Genomic DNA, 14390 nt, shown 5'->3' on the forward strand with positions numbered 1-14390 from the left:
ACGCTGTTGTTGTTGTTGGTGATGACTTTGGATTGAACTGAACATAGAATTGAGCGCCAAAGGCCAAGCACTTTGTCTATGAGGTCATTCAGTGCAGTAAAAGGTTTGAAAGGTGTAACAGGAGGAAAATCTCGCAGTTGCACCACGAGTCAAGATGGAAGATAGAAAATATGAAAGGAAGTACAGCAAAAGAAACGAAAGGGGGTTGCAGCTAGAGGCTCAATCCACGCCGCAAAGAACCTTAATGCCTACAGTGCACCGCATGAGGTAGGCTGACGGCACTACCCTCCTACAGGGGTTGATGTTTTATGTCGTGTAGATTAACCCCGCCTTATGCCAGCACGAACACTTGATCTTGGAGCAGGCCATAGCTGGTGCCGTGTTGTGCCACGATCACGTAACATGAGGAGGTCGGTCATTGAGAACGCTGTTGTTGATGGGGATGACTCTGCGCTTTCCGATTGCAACCGCCGAGAGGTCGCAATGTGTTGCGGGATTTACTGCACAATCATGCAACATGCAAAGCAAACCAGGGGGAGGTTCCGTGTCGACGACTCTTAGATGGGAGGATGCTATCCCACGGTTTGTTTATGCATTTGTATTTTGATTTTAATTAAATTTATTTTATTTTATTTTATTCATCTTGATGTTATCATACTACTTTTTTCTTAGTTTCGTTTTCCCTTATTATTTTTTTTTTTGGGGTGGGGGAGGTAGGGGAGGGGTGTGAATTTTCAGTAAGTTCAACGGCCTTCTCAGGCGTGCTTAATGTCTAAGTGTACACATTCTAATAATGATAATGATGATAATGGTACTAATTACTAAATTTTATTATCCACAAGTTTGCAGCCAGATGTATCTTCATTACATATTCATCTAATTAAACTCTCCTTATGTTTGTTAAATTAAAAAAAAAATTGCCTGCATGCATGAAAAAACTAAAGATTTGACAAATATTTTGGTAAACTTCGCAGACGTCAACTAATTCTTATGTTTTATAAGGTATGCGTGACTTATCTCTTCTTATATAAAAAAATATATATATATCGCTTTGCGTTAAGCATAGAGCAAGTGTTTAAACATTACTTTTGGTGAGCATAGAAGTCAGTACATCACAAGAAACATCACATAGATATACCTTCATATATCCAGCTTTATAATATAAAAAAAAAAAAATTATTACAGACTGACTTATTATTAAGATGCGGCAATGGCGCTGATACATATGCGATAAGCATTCACTATCCAAAAGGATTTTTGTAGCTTTGCATCATTGACGTTATATCTATCATTTTCAGAATTATTTTTCACGTGATACAGCCGTTCCATCACCACCTGCAAATGTTAGTAATTAACGCAGGCAAATGGCGACCAGAACTTACGTACGCAATAACTGCAGGCAAGAGTCATGGCTTGAATTTTGGGACGGACACTCTAGAGTATTAAAAAGTCAAGTCACGTAAAAAATGCACGACAGCGCATAAGATTCTTTCTACAACCAAGGTCTCTGTTTGTCTGTCTGTCTGTTCTCTCATGTGTCGACGAAAGATTTTGGATTTTATTTTCACTGTCATATTTTTTGCGAAGCTTAGATACGCGAGGTTACCCGAGGTTATATAGCGAATGGATGCCAAAACGTTGATGAACATAAGTCTTCGATATGGAATTATATTAGCAAATTTCATAACTATATGCTGTTTCTGTCTTCGAACTTTAACCCTGGATAACTTCAGCAAATTCGATGACTGAACTTCGGAACTGGCAAGGTTAATTAATTGGATCATCGTGACGGGAGCCAGAGTTCCGAAGCGTCAATCAATCTACGACGAGGATCAATACAAACCAACTAGAACAAAAAGGAAATAGAATATAACATAGAAAATGTAAATAGGAAAAATGAGAAAACTCCCACCGGTCCAAAGACTCTTGTAAGTGGACTGCTTATCATTCTTCAGAGTTCGGTTGTTGTTTTTTTTTTCCTTCGATAAATATTTTATTTTTCCCTCCTGGCTATCTCCGCGCTCGCTACTATCGCTCTTGATCTCCTGCTGACGGGTACCTTAGGGCAGCGGTTCCCAAACTTGACCATAAGAAGGACTCCGGATATGATGAGTCCCAGTCGAATCCCCAGCCAATCAAATGTTATACATTGCATTACCGGGATGACCAGTACAACGTAGTACATTTAATATTTGCATATTCTTGCACTAAGTAAGTATAAGTAAACATATGAAATATTTTCAATACTTTTTATTGCTTTGAATACAATACAAAGCAAAACTGGTGAAAACGGCCACATTTTTTTCAGGAGTTGAACAAATATTAATTCTTTTCCTTGTGTCTTGGACCCCTAGGCCTAGGGCCATCTCCAGGACTGCTAGTGGTCCGCGGAACCCTCGTTTGGGAACCACTGCCTTATGGTTCAAATAGGTTTGCAACCTCGCCTTTTAACCCTTTCATTTCACTCATACCATTTCAGTGGTGTGACCATAGATCATATTAAAGATAATGATGTTCATGTCCTTACTCATAAAAAAAAATGACTTGTCCTATGAGCAAGAGCCCGTGCTGTCATAAAGCCAGGTTAATCAAAAACAGGTTAATCAAAAAATGTGATCTAGTACACCTAGATCACATTTTCACTTATGCAATAGTTCAGATATATGGTATATGCTAAGAAGAAAAATAGCTGATACTGCAGAAATATGAGTTTTATATTTTATTAGATTAACCAATAAAACATTTATTGTGAAATTCTCTTAAGTGTATCAGTGATCCTATGTTCTTTAAGAACAATAATAATAATGGAATCTGGAAAAATTAGATGCTGAAGTAGCTTCAGGACTCATGCAGGAGAGTGTGCTCCTGGAAACAGTGCACATAGTAAGAAAAGTGATGGATTCCTTAGTAGGCAGAATGCAACCCGGAACCCCACACTATGAAACTACCCAGTCGAATAGGCCGACTATGATAAACCAAAAAAATAAAAATAAAATGAAATAAATAAATAAATTAATAAATGATAATAATAGTAATAATAATAGTAGTACGTAATAATAATGTTTTTTAGCTAATTATATTTCATGCTATTCAAAGCACTGAAGTTTTTTTTATATTCTATCATGCATTTATAACTATAAGTATTTTTCCTTGTTTCTTAAATATTCTTTTTCATTATTAATTTGATGTACTTAGTGGCGAATATTACAAAAAGACAATCTTTATGAAAATATGGTTATTTCTGCTCCTTATTTTTATTACATAATCCTCCTTATTGTCAACGCTTCCCGAAAGATCTTATTTCTCCCAAAATCTATTTTGCACTCAACATTTCTCATCCAACGACATTTGGAAATGCAAACCTCCGTCATGGCTGAGCAATCCACGCCCTTAAAGATTCTCTCTCTCTCAGAGATGTTACAATCCCAATTCTCCCAAAATCGAATAACTAGATGCAAAACAGGAGGCACACCTTTAGTTCAAGTTGTAAACAAATCCATACAGTGTTTTGCTTAATCATTATTATTACGAGCTTGATAGCGCATGCTACACTGCACTAGAACCAGGCGCTGCCCGCCATGTCTCCCCTACCCTCCCGATACCCTACCTGCCTCATTCCCAATGGTGACTTCTACTAGCAGATATTTGGTATGGCAATGGTCAATCCTTTATCCCCACTCCTCTCAAGCATGTATATGGAATTTTTTTAAACACAATATTCACCTAATATCATTTATACTCCTTTGAAGTGGTATAGATATGTTGATGATATTTTAGCTGTTTTTCCTGATGGTGTTGATGTAAATGCTTTACTCTCTTATTTGAATAACCAGGTGTAACCAATAAAATTTACTGTAGAATCAGAAAAAGACAACTGCTTTCCATTCTTCGATATTTTAATACATAGAGAACCATTTTAATATAAATTCAGTATTTTTAGGAAACCAACCAACAACTTATGTATATTTCTATTCATGCTGCCACCTTAATATCATAATATCCATTTTTTCTTCTATGTTTTTACGAGCCTTGTCGGTCACAAGTATTTGGATCAAGAAATAGAATGCATATGAAAAATCGGGGAAGGTTTACGTTGCCCTTTGCACATACTAGCTATTTGCTATAATAAAGCCCACAAAAAGTTATTTAGTGAAAGTAACACACAGAAAGAAACCTCTAAGAACATTCTCAACATGCCTTATCTTAGTGGTTCTGAAACCATAAAAATATTGGATTTTTCCTATGATAACACCTGAAAGGAATGTTAATAAAAAAAATAACCGCAAGGAAATCAACAACGTAATATATAAAATTTCATGCTTGGACTGCTCTTCTTTTTATATAGGTCAATAAAGTAAAAATCTAGAAGTGAGACTTAAACAGCATAAGTATTCTATCAAAACTAGGCAAACATCCAATGCAATATTCATTCATTTAAGTGAAAACTTTCACAGCATTGGACTGACAGTCCAGCGATTGCCAGATTGAAAGAGTTTTCTTCACAAAATCTCTTTGAATCTGGTATTATAAAGCTTTCTTCCAGCTGTAATTTTAACCTGAGGCCTGACATAAATTATTTGGGCCACTGTATTAGTGAAAGGTTTCAGTATGACCTTAAAATAAAATCATTGAATAATTACTAATTAGTTACTTATATATGTTTTCTATGTATTTGTATGATTGATAGTTTTTTTTCAAATGTTCATTTTGCATAAAATGCTGCTGTTTATCAATAGTGTTATGCTGCTATAAACACATCCATTCAGCTTTTTATATTCCAAAGTCACTTTTGGTGGTCAGTTTCTTCCCTTGTATAATCCTTTAATTGAATTCTCCTAGCTTCCGAGCCGGTTGGGCCTAAGCCCTTGTAAAACCTCTAAAAGATTTTCCTGTGTTGGATTCCAGGTGCTTATGTTCCTTCATAATCCCCATCCTCAGGGATATCTGTATGTCATCTGTCATTTATACGACCTTTCCTACAGACTTATTTTTATGTTTCTCTTCAGTCTGCTAGTAAAGGACTGTTGTGTCGAAAGGCCTGCCAACCACTCTGTTGTTTCCCTTTCCCTTTAAAATTTAAAAGATATATTACAAATGTATGTGGTCAGACATACATGGAAATTATTACTAAATGGGAAGTAGTTATTTAAGTTTTCTGCTCATTTAATACATCTCTATATGGACACCATTAGTTGCACCAAGACAGTACTAGATTTTTTGCCATGTTCACTTAAGCATTCCCTCATCAATGGTGGCAATATCATCAATGATCTTTTGCTCTACATCAGTGATGCTCCATATCTTTGTTCGATGTACTATATCTTTAATAGACCCCATAGAAAGAAGTCCAGGTGAGTGATATATGGTGAACGAGGTGGCCAGGGAATTGGGACATCCCTTCCAATTCACTGGTCTAGAAATGTTTAATTCAGGAACCCACGTATATGCAGTCCCGTTTGGTGTGCACCATCTTGCTCGAAAATGATGGTTGGTTGAAGGTCATTTAGTTACGGTAACATATTCGGTCAAAAGGTCAAGGTGGACATCTTTAGTAATTGATGTCTCGATGAAGGAAAATGGACCATTGATTCGATTGCACTTGATCCCACACCACAAATTTACCTTTGGACTATCTGAATGAAGTTTCCTAGTCACATGGGGTGTTCTGATCCTCAGATTCTCACATTATGTGTTCAGTTTCCCTGAAACATGGAAGGTTACCTCATCACTAAAAGAAACTGTTGAGGAACGTTTCATCCTCAGAATTTCGCTCTAGTGTGTTAACTGCAAACTCATTTCATCTTGGATTATCATTTGGCTCAAGTGCCTGCATGAGTTCCACTTTATAACCAAACAATTACAAGTTCTTCTGTAGGACTTACACACTTTTCAACGTGGTAGCTGTAAGTTTCTGGCAGCAGTAAAGATGGACTTTGTAGGAGAACGATCAAATCTTCTCTTACATGATCTATGTTTTCCTCAGATGTTCTTGGTCGTCCACTCCTCACTTTATCCAACATTGTCCCTGTCTCTTGTGCTATGCACAAACTGGCATACATTACAGTGGATATTTTCCATACTTAGTTCTGTAGTCTCGCTTTGTCTGCATATCCAATTTTGTTTCAATAAACCATGACACAGATTGTCTTTTCTTGAGGAGTATATAGCCATTTTTTAAGGGTTCATTTATCAGCACCTCTTTCATCAGCGGGGTGCCTGAAATACACAAATGCAATGTGATTAAATTTTAAACAAAAGTACAAAGATATTGATAGGGAAGAGTCGATATATAGGTTTATGCAAGAAAAAGGATCTATGGTTCAGATATTTGATGCGAAGCTCCTGTATGAGAAATCTGAATGTATAGGGAACATTTTGTTTAGACTTGTGATGTACATGAACATAGAGATAGCTAATGACAAAGTTAACTGACAACCGATATGCAGGTGCTGACGTTGAATGACGTAAAATGTAACTTTACGATAATGATCAGATTTTCAAATGTGTAAATATTCATGATTTTTTGCTCGGTTTGTATGTTTTGAGACTTCCTCAGAGATAACCCTTCAGCTTTTGTATGTAACCATTCTAAGAGAAGGTTACTCTGAATACAAACCTTGTTTGTACTGTGGCCTTCCTTGGTCTTAGGTTTGAGTTCCCTTGCCTGACGGTACAATCAATCATTTATCCTCTTCTTCGTTCATTTTGCTCTTTTTTCGAAGAGTTTAGGACAGGATGATGAGAAACCAAAGGTTGCTTGATGGATTATCAGGAATGTGCCTTCATCTTTAACTAATCTTTTTCCTCTGAGCAATTTATAATTTCTAAATCTATCCTGACTGTCCTCCCCAAGTTGTTATGGTAAACCTAGTAGATTTCTTATTGGCTTTACAAGGTGTGTCAGCCCTACCTTGTCAATCAGCTCCTTTCAGCATTTTTATTAGTGACACATGAACATAGTCGCCTTCATTAATACTTTCAACAGAATTCTTGTAAATAATATAAATACAGTTATTGTCGATGGTATTGTTGTTTAAAGTTCTGTTGTTGAATTTTATAATGTTACTGTTGTTATGAGTGTATTTATTAGTTTTACTACTGATTTCATGTTGTTAATTTTAATCCTGGGCCTGTTACTCATTATGGTAAGAAAACTTGCAAAGTACTTTACTCAAATATTCGGGGCTTAAGCTCAAAATTTCACCAAAAACTGACGTACGAAAATTGGTAAAAACTCCATTGGTATAAAGGTACCTGCTAGAAACTTATTGATGCCAATAAAGCAGTTGCTTTTAACTAAAATTGTATGAGAGAGAAAAACTATTCCCTAAAAGTATATTTCTGGTAACAGATTACACCTCATATTCACAGATGTCAAGACCAAGGTCTGATTTGTGCCATTGAGATGGATATATCTGTCAATCAGTATATTCCTAATGCCACCATTGGAAAACGGTCTGGCTGAAATCTAGAGCTAATTGAGATTGCATTATTGAAGTTTGTCAGGCATTTTATGTTTCAGATGCTCTATCAGATCCAGACCCCCAGAAGTTAAATGAAATGCTGATGGTTATTTTAGTTAGGTATGTCCCTATAAATGTCATAAAATTCAGGACAAATAAGCAGCCATGGTTTGATGATACATGTAGACAAGCTTCCCATAATAAACAGACCATATTCAATGCATGGAGATGAAATAGTTCATATGAAAATTACACTACTTTTGCTGAGCCTTGCCGTGCTATGAATACAACTTACCATACAGCCGAGAGAAATTAAAATTAATCGTTGAAGATGCAACTTGAAGGAATTACTCAGCCACATCTGTGGTGGACGAAATTAGCATCTTCTATCTTTCCTTTAGGCCTCAATCATCTTCCTTTCCACCACTACTAACAGATGATAGTATATTTTTTACTAGTCCTAAGGACTAGTAAAAAATATACTATCACAGAGTTTTTGGAGCTCAGTAGTCAACTGAGGATGTCCCTTTAATTGTTACTTGTCATGTTGAACCTATTCTAACAAAATTTGCATTTTGCTCCGGGGATGTTAAGAAATTTGTGGATAATCTTGATAGTTAGGGTGGAGAAGATACTGATGTTTTCTTCCCTTTGCTTTTAAAGTGATTTCAAGAATGTTGTCTGCCAAGATGGGTAAATTCTATAAATTTTTATGTCGACTTACAGTGCCTGTTCCAAAGAGTGGCATATCTGCCAACTGCAGTAACTACAGATCAGTTTCTATTCTCCCTGTGCTCTACAAAGTTGGTGAAAACTTATGCTTAAGCCACCATATAAGAATGCAGAATCTAAAGGACTGTTCACTGATAATCAATATGCATATATAAAAAAGTTAGGTACCCACAATGCTCTTGTAGGCTTGACATGCCGTTTGCAAGAGTACATCGATAAGGGTTTTGAGTGCAGAATAATTCAAATAGATTTTAGAGCTACTTTCAATTTAGTATATCACAAGGCACTTATTATAAACTTCAGAATCTTGGATTGGGTGGATATGTTATAGGATTACTTCAGGATTTCCTTACAGGTAGGCAGCAGTGAGTTGTGTGTGGAGTTCCACAGGGTTAGTGTTCTTGGCCAATGTTAGATTTGGTGTATAGAAATGATATGGTTTTTGGCATGGAAAGCAAGATTGTTCAATATGCTGATGACGCAACACTGATAGATTTAGTAAAGTCTCTTATTACGAGAAATGAAGCTGCCCCCAACTTCAATCAGGATATGGACGGGATCAGTGAATGGTGTACTCGTAGTCAATGGTGTACGAAGCTGAACTCCAGTAAAACGAAAACATTATTGATTAGCAGATCTCGTACAGATTTTCCACCCCATCCTCCCCTTCAGGAGGATGGGACTCTGGTGAAAGAGTCTGGAGCTTTAATTATTCTAGGTGTAACTTTTGACTCACATTAAGATGAGAAACATCCAAGGAAAGGTTCAGCAAATGTCTCGCCAAAGTTAGGTATTGTTCGTAGTGCCTTTACTAGAATACTGTTCTCCAGTATACGTAGATGTCTGCTTCAACCAGAGATTTATCTCCTTTAGATAGTAGTTCGTGGTAGTAGATTTCTATTTCCTAATAAATTATCAGTTATGACTAGGACCATCGACGAATGGTTCATTGTTTTTTTTTTTTTTTTTTTTTTTAATTTTCATAAATTGTAATTTAAAAAAGATCTTTCACATTCACAACTGATCCCTGCTCCCGTATTCCTGTCGAGTTCAACCAGAGTTGCTGAACAGTAACACCAATAAGTAGTAAAAGTGTCTCAGTACCAGAGGTCCTTTATTCCTTACACGGTTGGATTGTGGAACAGCTTCTCTGAGGATGTCCTGCTGTTGGAACTTTAGAAGTACGAGCGAAGATGCAATACATTACTACCCTTATACAGTTCAAATTGTATTTTTCATTTGTTTATTAATTTATCTGTTTTTCTAATAACTTCTATCATCTTTCTGTATTCCCATTACCTTGTTGATTCTTTCGAATGAACATCATATTCTTTGGACATTTATATTTCAAGTTAATCACTCGTGGGCTTGGTCAGTTTGAATAGCATTCATCTTCTGAATAATAATCTTAATGAAGCAAAACACTGTACGGATTTTCTTACAACTTGAACTAAAGGTTCACCTCCTGGTTTGCAACTAGTGATTCGATTTTGGGAGAATTAGGATTGGAACATTTTTGAGAGAGGGCATCTTTTAGGGTGTGGATTGCTCAGCCATGGCGGAAGTGTGCAGTTTCCAAATGTTCTTGCTTTAAGTATAGATTAAAGGATGAGAAACGCTCAAAGAAAAATAAATTTTGGGGTAAATAAGATCTTCCGGGAAGCGTTGACAATAGGGAGATTATATAATAAAAATAAGTAGTGGAAATAATGCTATTTTCATAAAGACTCTTTATTGTAATATTCGCTACTAAGTAGATCCACTTGATAATGAAAAAGAATATTTAAGAAATAAGGGAAAATACTTAAAGCCATATAAGCATGACACAATATAACAGCAATTTTAGTGAAATATAATCAGCTAAAGAAAAATTTTTATTGTTATTGTGAAAGAACATAAGATCACTGATACATTTCAGATGATTTCACAATAAATGTTTTGTTGGTTGACCAAATGAAATATAAAACTCTATTTCTACTGCATCAGCTATTTTTCTTCTTAACATATTCCACATATCTGAACTATTGCAACCGTGGAAATGTTGTCTAGGTGTACTAGAACCGAACTTATTGATGTTGTTTTTGATTAAGCTGGCTTTATGCCAGCACGGGCTCTTGCTCATAGACCAAGTCATTTTTTGATGAGTAGGTGAAATTGAAGATATGAACATGATCATGTATATTGTGATCTATGGTCGCGCCACAGAAATGGTATGAGTGTAAAGAAAGGGTTAAAAGGCGAGGTTGCAAACCTATTTGAACCCTAAGGTACCGTCAGCAGGAGAGAAAGAGAGTAATGGCAAGTTGGAGACAGCCAGGAAGGAAAAATGAAATATTTGTTGCAACAGAAAAAACACAACCGAACTCAGGAGAATGATAAGCAATCCATTTACAAGAGACTCTGGACCGGTGTGAGTTTTCTCATTTATTCTGTTTATTATGTTGTCATTATTATCATTATAATGTGTAAACTTGCACATATGAGAATGCAATTAAACTTGCTGAAAAAGAACCCCCACCCCAAACGCTCCCCCAAAAAGGGCAAGAAAACGAAATTAAGGAAAAAAAAAGTGTGATAATAATGGTTATAAAGATGAAAATAACCCCAAAAATTGGATTTTAATAAAAAAAAGCATAAATAGACAGTGGATATCTTCCTCCAATCTAAGAATCGTCGACACCGGAATTCCTTTTGCTTTGCGTGTTGCATGATTGTGCAACACATTGCGACCTCTCAGCGGTTGCAGTCGGAAAGCGCGCAGTTATCTCCCTCAACAACAGATCTCCTGATGACCGACCTCCTCCTGTTGCGTGATCACGGCACAACACGGCACCAGCTATGGCCTGCTCTCCAAGAGCATGATTTCCTGCTGGCATAAGGCCGGGTTGATATACACGACAAAAACGTCAACCCCCGTAGGAGGGTAGAACAGTCAGTGCACCTCATGCGGTGCACTGTAGGCATTACTAAAGGTTCTTTGCGGCGTGCCTTGGGCCTCTAGCTGCAACACCTTTCGTTTCTTTTACTGTACCTCCTTTCATATTCTCTTCCTTCCATCTTACTTTCGGCCCTATCCTAATAATTGCCTCATGGTGCAACTGCGAGATTTTCCTCCTGTTACACCTTTCAAACCTTTTACTGCCAATTTCCGTTTGCGGTGAATGACCTCATAGGTCCCAGTGCTTGGTCCTTGGCTTGAATTCTATGTTCAGTTCAATCCAAAGTCATCATCATCAACAACAACAGCGTCCTTCTCATCTGCAAATCCTAGGTTGGTCCTGAGGAAGACGGTGTTGAGAGGCTTTCGCTTTTCATGAAGAGGGAAGACTGACACCATTGTGACCCATTGCCGCTTGCACCAAAGTCCTGTTGTCAGCTGAGAGGACGTGACCCAAGTGAGTTGAAGTATTTTTTCCATTAGGTTTCGGGTGCAGCTTTGAGCCATAAAAGTACTGGTCAATTGCAACGTGAAAAAGGCAAAAGTGAAATGAGTTAGAACATCTACGTATTTCATCGACCTTTGGGCGTCATTGTGATCCATTACCACTTACATCAGTCGTGTCTGGTGTGTTGTATCAGTAACTTCCTTTTTAGTTTATTGTAACAAAAAAAAAAACTATTTTGATGGTTATTTGTCTCTCCAGCCACACTTTTTCTGTCCGCCCTCAGATCTAGAAAACTACTGAGGCTAGAGGGCTGCAAATTCGTTTGTTGATCATCCACCCTCTAATCATCAAACATAACAAATTGCAGCTCTCTAGCCTCAGTAGTTTTAATTTCATTTAAATTTAAATCAAGCCATGATCATGAATAAGGCGCCGACATAAGTGCCAAGAACACATACCACCACCGGGCTATGGCTGAAAGTTTCACGGGCTACGGTTGGGAATTACATGGGCCGTGGCTGAGAGTTTCATTCACCATTATACGGTGTTCAGAAAACTCGATTGCATCAAAGAAACTTTGGCACAATTTTTCCTTTTTTTTTTTTACTTTTTTTTTTTTTTTTTTTTTTTACAGTTAACCTAATCTTTCATCAAGACATGTAACCGCTCATCCTCTACCTCTCTCTCTCTCTCTCTCTCTCTCTCTCTCTCTCTCTCTCTCTCTCTCTCTTTCCCCACCCCCTACCTCCCTCATCCCCCTCCCTAGTTTCCTATGGCAACACTTTGCAACGGCAAAAGAATGAAGACAAAGCGCTTTCATCTTCCATCTTTTATTCCCAGAATGATGTCTGCAATATTTTCTTTTGTCAGGCAGGCATCAAGTATTACTTGTTTGGATCAACTGAAGCAAATTTTCGAATAAAGCTTTGAAACACCGGGTATAAATACATTAAATATATCTATTTAGGCTAATACACACGCGCACATCATCATGCATGCTCACACCCACATACGCAAACGGATGTGTGTAGATATATATATATATATATTATATATATATATATATATATATATATATATATATATATATATGTGTGTGTGTGTGTGTGTGTGTCTGTGTGTCTGTGTATATATACGCGTATAAATTCACACAATTGCACACATACTCACTCACCTATATATGTATATATAAATACACACACACATGCGCGTGCAAAATCACAAACACACACACGCATATTATATATATATATATATATATATATATATATATATATATATATACATTTATATATGTAATCGTAGGTAGCCGGTAATTTGACTCCTGGCAATTTCGCAATAAAAAATTAAAGCATGATAATAATCATATCAAGCTAAAATAAGATGTAAAGTTTTGTAATAAAAATGGCAAAGTAAAAAGTAAAACATCAAAATATTTCTAAAAGCTTCAATAATGATGAAGGTTGTGAGCTATCGCTCGTAAAAAATCAATTTTTCCTTGGCGATTATGTCGCTCAATAATAATCTGCTGCCGTTAGTTTATATCTTTATGCTTCTTTTGGTCTCGCAGACCTCTCCTCGATCAGATTGAATCTTTTTCAGTTGTGTGAAGAGTTCTTCCCTTTTCAATGCGGTAATTAATTAATTCCGTAGATTCAGATGAGTGCAGGATACAAATCTTTGTAAATGGTTATTAGTGTGAGTCACCTCCATTTCAGTTCTGCACAAAGGATATTCCAACTAGGGACTTAAACGAGAGAAGTCGCTCGCTGTGTAATTCCTCGACCTCTCACGCATCATATGTACGATATTTCGGAGCAAAGAACAAGTTCTTGTGGAATATCGTCGTCATCTACAAGGTCTTCGAATCCGTCAACCACATCATCGAGAGGGAGAAAAGCCAGAGCCGAAACAAAATCTTAAAGCCAAATTCACATACTTTTTTGTACACGTTTTGAGATAGATGAAAAAGACAACATGAGATGGAATACCAGCAAACACAGATAAAATGCTATTAATGTTTGTTTTTTCAAAATCCACCATAACGTTTTCAGGGCTCAGTCCTTAGCGTAATTCAGTTAGTTTATTAAAAAGGTGGGTGGAAGATTCTTGATTCTTGTTTGGAAGCGATGCAAACAATCGTGGAAGACTAAATGAAACCACTTGAATATGAAGCGTTTGCCAGTGATAAAAGATAGCTGGGCAGCACTTAAAAGTTCCATCACCTGCCAAGTGTTCTACATTCACTACCATCAAGTTCTTTATCGGTTGCTAAAACAAGTAATCTGTCCACATCATTTTCACCATTATCAAACTGCAGGAAAAGTTCGCCACCCTCAAGGAACTTGTATTCCTCGGGTTCTCGCAACCGAATCGACTCTGAGGGACTGGAGGGAGATTTTGGGTTTTGAATCAAACACACGAACTACGATAATGTTCGCAACGTGTTTAATCATGGCGTATCTTCATCGTGTGTCAAACCTCTGTGCTTCATATATGTAATTCATGTCGTCCACAAGTTTCTTCTTTCTACGGCTACTATATATATATATATATATATATTATATATATATATATATATATATATATATATATATATATACCGCTGGCAACCTGGTCACAAAAGAAGACCGTACCTAAGGCTTTATCAGGGAGCCTAACTCAGCTTCCCGACTCAGCAGTGACCCAAATGACAGCATTTTATTAGAATTATCCCTTCTGAGTGAATATGATAGAAAGAAGCAACACACAATCACGTATGGAACAGAAATAAATTTCTGACTCACCTAAGGACCGAACCCCGCTATTT

At 36.8% G+C, this 14390-nt stretch overlaps 1 protein-coding gene across 1 annotated transcript in view; it reads right to left on the minus strand.

The window, feature by feature from the left end:
- Positions 1–6020, minus strand: part of LOC135209300 (keratin, type I cytoskeletal 9-like) — a 17540-nt gene extending 11520 nt beyond the window's left edge. Inside the window, exon 1 of the mRNA XM_064242006.1 lies at positions 5883–6020. Coding sequence (XP_064098076.1) covers positions 5883–6020 — 138 coding nt within the window. The remainder of the gene's footprint in view (positions 1–5882) is intronic.
- Positions 6021–14390: the final 8370 nt, after the last annotated feature.

The sequence above is a fragment of the Macrobrachium nipponense genome, chromosome 37 (assembly GCF_015104395.2).
Source record: "Macrobrachium nipponense isolate FS-2020 chromosome 37, ASM1510439v2, whole genome shotgun sequence".
Classification (NCBI taxonomy): Eukaryota; Metazoa; Arthropoda; class Malacostraca; order Decapoda; family Palaemonidae; genus Macrobrachium; species Macrobrachium nipponense.